At 37.3% G+C, this 14,757-nt stretch overlaps 1 protein-coding gene across 3 annotated transcripts in view; it reads left to right on the top strand.

The window, feature by feature from the left end:
• Window positions 1-14,312, top strand: part of LOC133613398 (contactin-associated protein-like 5) — a 314,549-nt gene extending 300,237 nt beyond the window's left edge. For all 3 annotated transcript variants that reach the window (XM_061970920.2, XM_072914523.1, XM_072914522.1), the window contains 6 exons: window positions 2,766-2,975; window positions 7,619-7,752; window positions 9,952-10,039; window positions 10,123-10,323; window positions 12,040-12,108; window positions 13,613-14,312. In XM_061970920.2, coding sequence (XP_061826904.2) covers window positions 2,766-2,975; window positions 7,619-7,752; window positions 9,952-10,039; window positions 10,123-10,323; window positions 12,040-12,108; window positions 13,613-13,818 — 908 coding nt within the window. In that variant the 3' untranslated portion in view covers window positions 13,819-14,312. The remainder of the gene's footprint in view (window positions 1-2,765; window positions 2,976-7,618; window positions 7,753-9,951; window positions 10,040-10,122; window positions 10,324-12,039; window positions 12,109-13,612) is intronic.
• The last annotated feature ends 445 nt before the right edge of the window (window positions 14,313-14,757 follow it).

Below are 14,757 nucleotides of genomic sequence, written 5' to 3'. Positions count from 1 at the left end.
TATAATGTAATAATAATTTGGTTTTGTAATGCACTAATAACATATTCATAATAATTTGGTATGTAATGTAATAATACTTTTGTATTTATGTACTAATGTATGAATAATAATTTAATGTATAAGGTACTCATATTTATGACTAATACATTGGTTTATAAGGTTCTAATAATTAACAATGTAATATATATTTTACTAATAATTTGTTAATAATAATTTATTATATAATGTAATGTAATAAAATTTCAGAATAATATTTTGATACATAAGGTACTAATAGTGATAGTCATAATAAATTGGTAAAAAAAAATGTACTAATAATTCATGAATAACAATTTGGCATATAATATACTAATAATTTATTAACAATAGTTAGGTATGTAAAGTAGTATTATTTTGTTTAATAATAGTTTGGTATTTAATGTACTAGTAATGTATTATTAATTTAGTATATCATTTACTAATGATTTATTATTAATATTTTGGGATATAATGCACTAATGACTTACTAGTGATAATTAGTAATTATATACCAAATAATATAATTATTTGGTATATAATGTACTAATATATATATAATACTTTGATATATAGTGTACTAATATGTATGAATACTACATTGATTTATAAGATACTAATAATTAATTAATACAAATGTAAGATATGTTTATTAATAATTTGGTAATATTTATTTAGTATACAATGTACTTACAGTTATGGATAATATTGTGGTATATTAAGCACTAATAATGTGATGACAATAATAATAATAGTAATAATAAATTAGTATAAAATGTAATAATGTATGAATAACACTGGTATTTTATATAAGAATAATATGATAATATTTTGGGAAATAATTTACTCATGATTTGATAATAAATTGGTATATAATGTACTATTAATACATTAGTATATAAAGTTGCAATATAATAATATAGTAATTATGTATATAATGTACTAAGTATTTATTAATAATACATCGGTATAAATGGTGCTAAAATGTTGTGATAATATAATTATTAACTAATAATAATGTACTAATAATTCATTAATAATATATTAGATACTAAAATGTTGTGATAATATAACAACACATAGTTTATTATTAGCAATTTGTGATGTAATGTACTAATTATTTATTGTTAATAATTTGGGATGTATCAATATTTTATTGTTGACAATGTAATATATAAAGTTGTCATATTTTGTTAATGAATCATTTGGTGAATATAATGTACTAACAATGTGATATTAATAATTGGCATATAAAGGAACTAATTATTTGCTGATAATGTGCTATAAAATGTGCTAATGTTCCTTGACTGCACTTAAATGTAGAGTATATGTAGAATATATTTATATTATTTATATATATATATATATATATATATATATATATATATATATATATATATATATATAATATATTATTTATTATTATTATTACTGTCTATTGTGAGCGAACTGTGGTGCTGAATTTCCCCCAGGGATCAATAAAGTACTTTCTATTCTATTCTATTCTATATAAATAATGCGTTATTGGGAATGTGTTGTATAATGTACTAACAATGTAATATTAATAATTGCTGTATAAAGGAACTAATAATTTTCTGATAATAATGTGCTATAAAATGTACTAATTATTTATTAATATTTTTGGATGTAATTATATATCATAAATAATCTGGGCTATAATGTATGAATAATTTGACAATATTTTGGTATATAATACACTAGTAATTGGTATGTAATGTATAAATAGTGTATTATAATAATGTACTAATAATTCATCCTTACTTTATAAATTGACAACACAGTGAAGTCATAAATGAAAAAAGTCGCCTCCTGCAGAACGACAAGTCAAAGATCATCTATCTATGTAACGGAAGTGGTCGTCAAAGATCCTTTATAGACTAGACTTAGATTTCCTTTTTATTGTCATTCAAATTTGAACTTTACAGCACAGATAAGAACGAAATTTCGTTACATAAGCTCATGGTAGTGCAGGATAAAAAAGCAATAAGGTGCATATATAAATAAATAAATATATATAAATAATATATATAATATATATATAAAATAAATAAATATATATAAATAAATAAATAGATTACTGTACAGATAAATATATTGCACTTTATACTGATGTTTTTAAAAAGCTAGTGCACACAACTACTCAAAGATCATCTACACAACAGAGGAGCTCTCTGCTGTGGTCAAAGATCCTCCTGGTGCAGTTTTTGAGGAGGTGCGTGTGAAATGGTGTTGACGTGGACTAGAGTGGTGCTGCTGGTTAAAGATGTGGATGTAAAGATCCGTGCAGTGGACAAGTTGTAACTGGATGTCTTGTTGTTGGGGGAAATCTGCAAGCGGTGCAAGAATTAATCCCGCGGGAGACGTTAGTGGACATCCTGCACGGACACACGCCTTTTATTGGAGACCGCCTCTTCCACACGCGATAAAGCATCGTCTCGGACAAACGTCTCGGTCCGCCGAGTCTGGAGAGCAAACATGGCGTCCGTGCGGATGACGTCTAAATGAAGCAGGTATGAATCACGCAGGACTTCACGACAGCTGCTCGATTCTCATTTGCGGCGGCTGTCATGTCGGCTAAACCAATAGTTTAGAGACAGCTGGAAGGGGCGTGTCCTAATGTGATTGATCCAACATGGAGCACTGAAGATCAAGTGGACACCAGAAATGGACAAAAATGTTAGTGATTTTTTAAATGTTGTGTTCTGAAGCAGTCTGGCTTTGTGTTGCAGAAGTCTCAGTGTCCTTCGACAAGGAGTCCTCGCTGACCTACACGCTTCAGGAGCCCTTCTCCGTCATGCTGAACAAGAGCTTGCGGGCGGACAGCAGCCGCGCCCGCGAAGACGTCTCCTTCAGCTTCATCACCTCACGCTGTCCCGCCATGCTGCTGTCCGTCAGCACACTCAGTCGCCAGTACGTCGCCGTCATCCTCGCCAGGAACGGTGCGTAAACGCCTCCGCCCACCCAGGCGCCATGTGACGAGTCGAGGGCGGAAGAACTGTTCACCCTTGCTACTTTTCAATAGACTTAACATGCTAGCTAGAGAGACGAAAACATAACATGCTAGCTGGGTAGATAAAAACATAACATGGGAGGGAGAGGTTTGATTGACATACATGCCAATATTCCCGATTTTCCCGAAAATCTCCCAAGGCACCCATTCTCCCGAATTTCTCCCGATTTCCACCCAGACAACAATTTGGGGGCGTGCCTTAAAGGCACTGCCTTTGCGTGTCGACCCAGTCACATAAAATATCTACGGCTTCTCTCACGCACAAGTGAATGCAATGCATACTTGGTCAACAGCCATACAGGTCACACTGAGGGTGACCGTATAAACAACTTTAACACTGTTACAAATATGCGCCACACTGTGAACCCACACCAAACAAGAATGACAAACACATTTTGGGAGAACATCCGCACCGTAACACAACATAAACACAACAGAACAAATACACAGAACCCCTTGCAACACTAACTCTTCCGGGACGCTACAATATACACCCCCTCGTTTTTGTTTTTTTTACCATTTGCGGCCCACAACTAGTGTTTTAAAGGACCACGGTACATTCTAAAAACTATGAAAAAAACTGCGACTTATAGTCCGAAAAATACGGTATGTATTATGTGCTCGAAAAAAGAACAGTTAATATTCTATGTAGCTTTTAAATAAAAAAAGATTTTAGCACATCAACAACAGTCCTTAACAATCTCATTAATACCTTAGAAATGGACAACTCTTTCATTTTTGGACACAATAAAAGGCTTCAATCATCCCAAACACAAATTGTTACAATAGCCACAAATATAAGTGTTTTACAGAGAAGCCCCAGCAGTGCAGATTTAACAAGTGTGCACGCTCCCGCAGAGGCAATCAATTCCCCCCTGAGAAATTGTGATGACCCAAACTTCTCTCATTCGTTTGTGCTACTTTTGTAAACATTTTCATTGGTGCCCTTACAGTTTTTATTGTAAACCTTGTCAACATCTCCACAAACTTGTCTCCTTTGTTTGTGCTGCAGACTTTGTTGTCCACTACTACACTTTTTGTTATTAACGTGTTATAATTCATAACTACCCACCTTTAAAGCGTTGAAAGTTTATAACACTTTTGTCAGCATGTCTGTTTTAAAAATAGATTTTAAAATAAGTAGACTCAAGGGTTAAATAATTATGTCATAAATAAGACTATTTTCTCATTTATTGAGAAAGGAAGGGGCAATGTGTAGATAAAGATGCATTTTTTATTTTTATTTTACATTTGTTTCTTAGGTTTTACACATATAGTCGACAGGAATAGCCAAAAATGCATCAAATGCTGTAAAGTAAATTACAAATAAATAAAAATGTAATCCAATAAATAATGAAATAAAATAGAAACAACAGACAGATATCAACATAAAACCACAGCCAGTTGCATTCATGAATGGCCCTTGAGGGATACGACGACCAACAAGCACACAAAAGTCTCATCAACCACCCACATTTTAATTGTGTTTTAATGTAGGTAACTTTGGAGATCGGTCCCTCCTACATAACTCAGAAAGGCAGCCCACAGTTCTTGAAACTTTGCAGAACAACCGACCAAGCGCTGTTGCCTTCCAATTGAACACAAAGAGTCTTCTAGCCAACATAGTAGTGAACGCTACAAGATTCCTTTTGGATTTGTTGAGGTGCTACCCCAAATATTCCACTCAGAGGATTCGGTTCAATCCTCTCGCCAGTGACCGCAGACAAAGTGTTGGAATGTTTGTCCAATAACCGTTTGGGGACTGGCAAAGCAAAAACATGCGTTTGAAATTAGAGACTGTTGACATGGATCACATCACACAGATATGCCCTGATACATCTTGGCTAATTGGACCTTGGTATAATTAGTAGGATGTATTAGCTTGCATTGAGTAAGGCTGTGTCTGGCACCAATGCAAGACCTGTGAACTCTACTTAAGATCTCTGTCCAATTAACTTCAGACTCAAATCCCCATCCCAAAGTGACTAAATTGAAGTCAAAGGCTCAGGGCGCAAAGGAAAAATGTGGTTATAGATATGTGTAATTGAGCCTTTTAAAAAGTCAGAAGTGGTGTAAAAAAAACACATCTTTGTGTCAGTCGGTAAGTCCGGGAAACTAGGGGAAAGCGAACATGTATGGAGATACCCAAAGAGATGTTGCTTAGGGAGAGAAAATGTATTATAAAGTTGCTGAAAAAGTGGCAACATCTTTATTGTTGATTCTCAGACTTGACCATCTTAAAAAGGCATTGTCAACAAAAGAGGGAGAGAAAACATGATTAGCAGTGATGGGTGCAAGACTAGAAATAGTCTGTAAACCAAAATAGTGCTTAAACTGGACCCAAATCCTGAATAAGGCTTCTAAGATTCGATTTTTTTTGTGACAGAAAAAGTCGATGAGTGAATGGGAGAGTGCGCCAGAGCTCTGAGAGAAACTGGTTTAGTTGAGTTTGCCTCCATAACCGACCACAGCGGGGGAGGATCAAATGCTTCAAATAACAGCTCATGTTTAAGAATCCTAATGCTGGTGGCCCAGTAATATAATCTAAAGTTCGGTAGTGTTAATCCTCCGGACAATTTGGGTACCGTTTACATAACTAATTCTAAATGAAGTCTGACTATCTGTCATAACGGGGGGGTTTTCGCAGCTTACTGCGAGCTCTGTTCTCCCAGGATGCAAACAGACTATTCCGGACAGGACTTGAAGGTAGGAACATGATTTAATTTTGACTCTCAAAAAGGCGCTTTAGGCGAAGGCACAACTTAGCGCAGGAAACAAAAGCTAACACTTGGACAGGGCAAAAACTCGCTAACTGTGGCATGAACAAACAAAACTTACTTGGCAAGGCATGAAGCAAACAATCGCATGACACAAGCAATGACGCCAGGACGACGAACTGGCAAAGACTCTTGATTAGAGACAGGTGTGTCCCGAACGCAAGAGGCAGGTGAAAATCATAAGTCGCTATGGAAACTAAAACAAACAAGGGTGCACAAAAACAGGAACTATGGAGTCTTAAAGGGGAACATTATCACCAGACCTATGTAAGCGTCAATATATACCTTGATGTTGCAGAAAAAAGACCATGTATTTTTTTTAACCGATTTCCGAACTCTAAATGGGTGAATTTTGGCGAATTAAACGCCTTTCTATTATTCGCTCTCGGAGCGATGACGTCACAACGTGGCGTCACATCGGGAAGCAATCCGCCATTTTCTCAAACACCGGGTCAAATCAGCTCTGTTATTTTCCGTTTTTTCGACTGTTTTCCGTACCTTGGAGACATCATGCCTCGTCGGTGTGTTGTCGGAGGGTGTAACAACACGAACAGGGACGGATTCAATTTGCACCAGTGGCCCAAAGATGCGAAAGTGGCAAGAAATTGGACGTTTGTTCCGCACACTTTACCGACGAAAGCTATGCTACGACAGAGATGGCAAGAATGTGTGGATATCCTGCGACACTCAAAGCAGATGCATTTCCAACGATAAAGTCAAAGAAATCTGCCGCCGGACCCCCATTGAATCTGCCGGAGTGTGTGAGCAATTCAGGGACAAAGGCCCTCGGTAGCACGGCAAGCAATGGCGGCAGTTTGTTCCCGCAGACGAGCGAGCTAAACCCCCTATCGACCCTAGCTTCCCTGGCCTGCTGACATCAACTCCAAAACTGGACAGATCAGCTTTCAGGAAAAGAGCGCGGATGAGGGTATGTCTACAGAATATATTAATTGATGAAAACTGGGCTGTCTGCACTCTCAAAGTGCATGTTGTTGCCAAATGTATTTCATATGCTGTAAACCTAGTTCATAGTTGTTAGTTTCCTTTAATGCCAAACAAACACATACCAATCGTTGGTTAGAAGGCGATCGCCGAATTCGTCCTCGCTTTCTCCCGTGTCGCTGGCTGTCGTGTCGTTTTCGTCGGTTTCGCTTGCATACGGTTCAAACCGATATGGCTCAATAGCTTCAGTTTCTTCTTCAATTTCGTTTTCGCTACCTGCCTCCACACTACAACCATCCGTTTCAATACATGCGTAATCTGTTGAATCGCTTAAGCCGCTGAAATCCGAGTCTGAATCCGAGCTAATGTCGCTATAGCTTGCTGTTCTTTCCGCCATGTTTGTTTGTGTTGGCTTCACTATGTGACGTCACAGGAAAATGGACGGGTGTATATAACGATGGTTAAAATCAGGCACTTTGAAGCTTTTTTTTAGGGATATTGCGTGATGGGTAAAATTTTGAAAAAAACTTTGAAAAATAAAATAAGCCACTGGGAACTGATTTTTAATGGTTTTAACCCTTCTGAAATTGTGATAATGTTCCCCTTTAAAACTAACAGAAAATAACAAAAACATGATCCAGACCACAGATCAAGACACTATCTAATTTACAAAAGAAGGACTGAGGGAGGAAAAGTGGTAATAATTGGAACAGATAGAAAAATCACGGGAGTACATTAATTTTAATATATATATATATATATATATATATGTATATATATATATATATTTTTTTTTTTTTTTTTTTAAACGTACGCTGTGTTGAAGTTCCCGTTGTTGCTGCCCTGCTTTCAGGAAGTCTGCAGATTTGGTACCACCTGCAGACGGACAGGAAGCCCGAGGTCTTCTGCCCCGCCTCCGCCAACCTGGCAGACGGCCGCCTCCATCGGGTGAGGATCCACAGAGTGGAGAACAAGATCTACGTACAGGTGAGTCCCGTGTGGAAGTGGGATTATTCCTAAAGAAGGTTCAGTTATTATTATATAATCAGTTATTAGGATGCAGAAATCTCCCAGGAAGTTTTCAAGTGTTTAAAAAAGTGTTGTGTGGCGCGTGGAGACAAAGACTCAGAGAAGAGCTGATGGACGATCAAGGACGTAATGTTTGCTGCTGACTCAGCACACTTTAGTTTACTGCGCTGAAGCTGTAGCCCAGCTTCATAGAGCCGTTAGCGAAGATAACATGACTTATTTCCTCGCCGCTCATCGTAAAACAACAACGGTCCAGAGACACAGAGTCAGCATCGCCGCGGCAACGCGACCTGGTCACACGCTAATGCCGCCCGCTCTAGCTAAGCAGCGGTGCTTCTATGTCACCTGTTAGACAGCTGCTGCATTCTTTATTGTTGTCTGAACGCTGGCAGACAAAGCTACCGCGCCTCAAAATCAACTCATCGTTCTGTTACTCGCTTTTAGTCCTTTGTTAGCTGCAACGTTTCTCTTTCATGTTTAGCACAACATGTAGCATAGGTTTATTTCTCCAAGGTTGAGGAAAACTTGTATTAATACAGTAGTATCATACTTCCCAACCCTCCTGATTTTTCCGGGAGACTCCCGAGTTTCTCCCGATTTTCACCCAAACAACATTATTAAGGGCGTGCAGTGATGGCACTGCCTTTAGCGTCCTCTACAACCTGTCGACACGTCCGCTTTTTCACCAGTCACATAGTATATGCGGCTTTTACACACACTTAAGTGAATGCAAGGCATACTTGGTCAACAGCCATACAGGTCACACTGAGGGTGGCCGTATAAACAACTTTAACACTGTTACAAATATGCGCCACACTGTGAACCCACACCAAACAAGAATGACAAACATTTTGGGAGAACATCCGCACCGTAACACAACATAAACACAACAGAACAAATACCCAGAACCCCTTGCAGCACTAACTCTTCCGGGCTACAATATACACCCCTGCTACCACCAAACCCCCCCCGCGCACATCTCCTGAATTTGAAGGTCTCAAGGTTGGCATGTATGAGTAGTACTAGTACTAGTAGTACAGCATTAGTACATTAGAACTAGAGTTACCTGCATGGTTCAGTTACTGGTTTCCTTTCTGCCATCCTGGGTCGCTGGCATGAGACGCGAGTAGAGATGTCCGATAATGGCTTTTTTGCCGATATTCCTATATTGTCCAACTCTTAATTACCGATTCCGATATCTACCGATAGTGGAATTAACACATTATTATGCCTAATTAACACATTATTATGCCTAATTCTGTTGTGATGCCCCGCTGGATGCATTAAACAATGTAACAAGGTTTTTCAAAATAAATCAACTCAAGTTATGGGAAAAAAAGTGCCAACATGGCACTGCCATATTTATTATTGAAGTCACAAAGTGCATTCTTTTTTTTAACATGCCTCAAAACAGCAGCTTGGAATTTGGGACATGCTCTCCCTGAGAGAGCACGAGGAGGTTAAGGTTGGGGGGGGGGGGGGCGGGGTTGACGTGGGAGCGGTAGGGGGTAGCGGGGGGTGTATATTGTAGCATCCCGGTAGAGTTAGTGCTGCAAGGGCTTCTGGGTATTTGTTCTGTTGTGTTTGTTGTGTTACGGTGCGGATGTTCTCCCGAAATGTGTTTGTCATTCTTGTTTGGTGTGGGTTCACATTGTGGCGCATATTTGTAACAGTGTTAAAGTTGTTTATACCGCTACCCTCAGTGTGACCTGTATGGCTGTTGACTTATGTGTGTGAATAGATATTATGTGATTGGGCCGGCACGCAAAGGCAGTGCCTTTAAGGTTTATTAGCGCTCTGTACTTCTCCCTGCGTCCGTGTACACAGCAGCGTTTTTAAAAGTCATAAATTTTACTTTTTGAAACCAATACCAATAATTTCCGATATTACATTTTTTAAAGCATGTATCAGCCGATAATATCGTCAGTCCGATATTATCGGATATCTCCAGACGCGAGCATCCTAGCTATCGAGCTAAAAGCCCGAGCTATCAACCCAATAGCCAGCACTGCTCTTGAGGTAGCCTGGTAGTGAGGATTACTAACGTACACATGGCCCAGTTTTACTAGTACTAGTAGATGTATTATAGTACAGTAGTGCTAGTAATGGTAGTAGTACAGTAGTAGCTGATTGTGCATTTTGTCTGTATTCCAACAGTTGGACCAGGACATCCACAGAAAGTACACGTTGACCTCAGATGGAGAACTGGTCTTGATCAGAACCCTGACGTTGGGCAGAGTCCTCAGTAAGTCGCCCATCTTGTTGCTGCTGTGACGCGGTTGAAGGTAAATAATAAACGTAAAGAAGCCTTTTTCTTTGTTCCTCCAGGATGGGAAGCCTCCGGCGAGGAGCTGAGGGAGGCCGCTGACCAAGGTTTCGTGGGCTGTCTCTCATTGGTCCAGTTCAACAAGGTGGCGCTGCTCAAGGCGGCGCTGACCAACCCTGGAAGCTCTTTGGTCAGCGTGCACGGCCCCCTGCTCCAATCCAACTGTGGCGCTCTGGCCGACTCCTCCTCGCGATCTTTGACAGGTGACCTTGACGCTAACTTTAACCTTTTTTTGTGTACATGGAAACAATTATGTCGACAACCGCTTATGTCGGTTTTACGAAAACAAGTACCGTATTTTTCGGAGTATAAGTTGCACCGGAGTATAAGTCGCACTGGACTTAAAATGCATAATAAAGAAGGAAAAAAACATATATAAGTCGCACTGGAGTATAAGTCACATTTTTTTGGGGAAATGTATTTAATAAAAGCCAACACCAAGAATAGACATTTGAAAGGCAATTTAAAATGAATGAAAAGTTGTCAAGACTTGGTCCGGGGTGTTTGCTTTTCCAGGATGCAACGGAAAGTTGGCTCGTGCGAGACGGGAATGGAGGTACATGATTTATTTAATATATCAAAAAAGGAATAAATGAAAGCGCGCACACTGGCGGAGAATAAACTATGAAAAAACAAAAGGACTATAAACATGGAACCAAAACTTACTGTGACAAGGGACATGAAGCAGGATCATAGAGGAGTGTGCAGAAGCATATATGGGGTGCGCGGTCGTCAGAAAAACAAACTGAAAAACACTGAACTTAAATACTACAGACATGATTAACGAAAACAGGTGCGTGACTCAAGACGTGAAACAGGTGCGTGACGTGACAGGTGAAAACTAATGGTTGCTATGGTGACAAGACAAGGGAGTGAAAAGCCAGAAACTAAACAAAACATGACTTAAAACAAAACATGATTACACAAACATGACAAAAGTAGGTCTAAGTGAGACCTACATAGAGGTTTTCGTTTCATGTCTCTACAACATTCGTACTGGGAGTTATAGGGAGTATTCTTTCTAGGGGGCGCTAGAGCGTAATTTGGAGTTTTGGGGTTTGGTTTTTTCACTAAAGAGTTTTGTTCGCGTTTATTGATCTGTGCGTCAAATTTGGTGAGTTTTGAAGCATGTTAAGGGGGTCAAATTACAGCACAAAGCTGCGGAATAATAATAATAATAATAATAATAATAAAGAATAAAACGTTACAAATTCAATAGGTCCTTATGTCCCATTGCAAAAGGAATCCCGTTGGGATTCCTTTTACAATGGGACATGCGGGCCCTAATAAATAAAGAATAATGAACAACAGGCTGAATAAGTGTACGTTATATGAGGCATAAATAACCAACTCTGGTATGTTAACGTAACATATTATGGTAAGAGTCATTCAAATAACTATAACATATAGAACATGCTATACGTTTACCAAACAATCTGTCACTCCTAATCGCTAAATCCCATGAAATCTTATACGTCTAGTCTCTTACGTGAATGAGATAAATAATATTATTTGATATTTTACGCTAATGTGTTAATAATTTCACACATAAGTCGCTCCTGAGTATAAGGCGCACCAGCGGCCAAACTATGAAAAAAACTGCGACTTATAGTCCGGAAAATACGGTACATTAAATTTACCGTATTTTTCGGACGCTACATTGGCTAGTTTTATAGAAACACGTACGTTATGAATTCAAAGTTTACGATACTTACGATTTTATTCAAAGTTTGAAAAGAAATGAATGCATAATGTGTGTTAAAGTCTGTCAATTTTCCCTGTCAAAGAAAACACGTACGTCACCTTTTTATAATCCGGAATGTTCCTCCATGTTTACCTTCCTTCACGTCAAAAAAAAAACCAAAAAACCTTAAGCATCTTATTCTGATAAAAAAAAACATTTCTTCATTTTTTTGCAGATCAAACGCTGCCCGGGAAGGAGGGAAAGAAGCATCGCGACGCACACAACGATGTGGCGCTCATCGCAGGTAACGCCTGCACGCCGACACACTTTGTTGGCGCTCGGCAAGGAAATATCAACAAGGTTTATTTGAGGATTTGTTCCGTCATCAAAAAGAGGAGCGCGACTAAAAGAGTCGTCTGCTTCTTCCTGAGAAAGCAGACGGCAAACGTCAACAAAAGAATCCGTCTTGTTGACGCCAATCGATGGCAGCTTTTACCGCACAGATATTGATTTGTGGCAACCAATATGACCGACGGTTATGTTTTTCATTGACAACGCTTAAGCTTTTTATTACTGTTGGGGATATTTGTGGATCGATTCTTGCATCCATTAAGTTTAAGGTGGGGATTATATTCACGTTGAAAACAAAATCATTTACACAACTCTTTCAATCAGAGAGTAACCAAAAATATTTGTTTTAAATATTAATACTTCATTTGCTCAATTTTGGGACAATCCTCAGTTGATAATAGTTTTTTATTTATTTAATGTCTATTTTTTTTTAAATAAATATAACTTTTAAACAATGGTGGCATAATCAAATTGTATATTGTTCGAAATCTTAAATGACAAATATTATTTTTATTATTATATTTTTATGATGTTTTTTTTCTAGATAATATATTTAGCAAGCAATTTTGAGGGTTTTTTCCAATAATTAAAATGAATAAAAAATGCTTGAACAGGTATTATTATACATCTATTATTATTCATTTTATAAATAATAACAAAATATTGTTTGAGATTTGAGCAGCATGTATCTTTTAAAGTAAACAACAAAATATGTATTATTAGTAGTATTATTACTATTAAATAATAATTTACCAAATTTAAAGATTCTTTCAATAGAATTCTTTAAATATTAATACTTTATTTGCTAAATTTTAAGAAAATCTTCAGTTATTAATAATCTATTTTATATTTAATGTATTTTTTTCCTAAATAAATATAACTTCAGTGGTTCCATAGTCAAAGTGTACAGTAAATTGTTTGAGATCTCAAATTTAAAATGTTTAAAAATGTTAATATTTTTATGAAGATTGGTTATCTAAATAATAAATTTAAAAAGCGAGCATCTTGAATAAAATATAATCAAAATAAATAAATATTGAAAAATTATATTATTATACGATATACTTTTCATTATTTATTTTATAATTATATATATATAAACATGTATAATATTATACATTGTGTATTTCAGAAGCATTTCCAGATTGAATTAATCTTTTTTTTAAATACATATATTATTATATTAGTAGTAGTAGTAGTAGTATAAATAACAATTATTATTATTATAAGTAATTATCAGTTATTGATGAATAATTATGTAATATTAATTATTAACTAATTATTCAGTATTATATAATATATCTATTAAAATATATACATTATATAATAAAATGTAATAATGTATAATAAAAAATATTAATTTGGTAAAGTTGTATTGATCCCACAAGATTGTGTTCCTAATGTTGTGTCCAGTAAAGCTGAACTGTCAGAGTAACGAGCTGCCGATGTTCCCCCAGGAGTGGTCGCGGCCGCCGTCTTCATCGGAGCGTGCGCCGTGGCAGCCGCCACCCGCCTCCTCTACCAGCGGCGGCAATCCAGGGGGAGTGAGGTCAAGCGGGAGGGCGCCGCGTCCGCCGGCGCCGTGTACACGGACTACCGCACTGAGATGCGCACACACGCCGCCGCCTCCGTCAGGGATAACGTGAAGGAGTACTACATCTGATACCACATGTAGTACTACATGTAATACAACATGAGGTAGTACTACATGTAATACAACGTGAGGTAACACTACATGGGACCTAACATAAAGGAGTACTACATCCGATGTAGTAGTACTACATCTGATCCCGCACCAAACGCAGGGTGTACACCACAAACAGGAAGTGGACGCAGGAACCACTTCCTGTCTTTGCAAAAACGTAGACGATGAAAGGCAAGCAAGACGCTTTCCAACGGAGGTTTTTGTCCAGTGGGAGGAGCGCAGCCGGCGGAGAAGGAAGAAGGTCGAGGCCATGCTGAAGTGTGCTTCATTTCAAAATAAAGGCGCACAGCTCGGACCTTAATGAGCCAATTAAACACGCGAGGCTCAGACTTTGTGTTCCACCTTTGATCTCCTTCTCCTTATTATTTTTACAGTCTTGAGCACAAAAGAAGATGTATTATATTCAGAGTAGGAGGATTTGAAGAGAATGTGAATAAACAAAACAACTTTTAAAGGCGTGCAGTCTGTCTCCTAATTGACCGCCTCCACTTAAAGACTTTGAATTTGGAGGTTCATTTGTGCCTTTATAATGAAAGCTTTATTTGTTACACTGAATGAACAAATTCAGTTTAAAGTTCAGGATCGATTGCTTCAGCCTTAATTTACCGGAAGTGAGTCTTGCTTTTTGAAGCACCAAATTTTTCCACTCTGAATTTTTGTACAGTGAATTTTTTTACACCAAATTTGTATACATTCAAATTTTGTACACTGAATTTTTTTACATTTAATTTTTTTATACTGAATTTGTATACATTTTTATACACCGAATTATTATACATTTAATTTCCGTACACCAAATTTTTATACATTTAATTTTTGTACACTAAATTTTTATACTTTTAATATTTTTACATTGAATTTTTATACATAAAATGTTTGTACACTGAATTTTTATAC

This window comes from Nerophis lumbriciformis, linkage group LG13, assembly GCF_033978685.3.
Source record: "Nerophis lumbriciformis linkage group LG13, RoL_Nlum_v2.1, whole genome shotgun sequence".
Taxonomy (NCBI): domain Eukaryota; kingdom Metazoa; phylum Chordata; class Actinopteri; order Syngnathiformes; family Syngnathidae; genus Nerophis; species Nerophis lumbriciformis.
The sequence above is the reverse complement of the archived record's forward strand: the minus strand, read 5'-3'. Positions and strand labels throughout refer to the sequence as shown.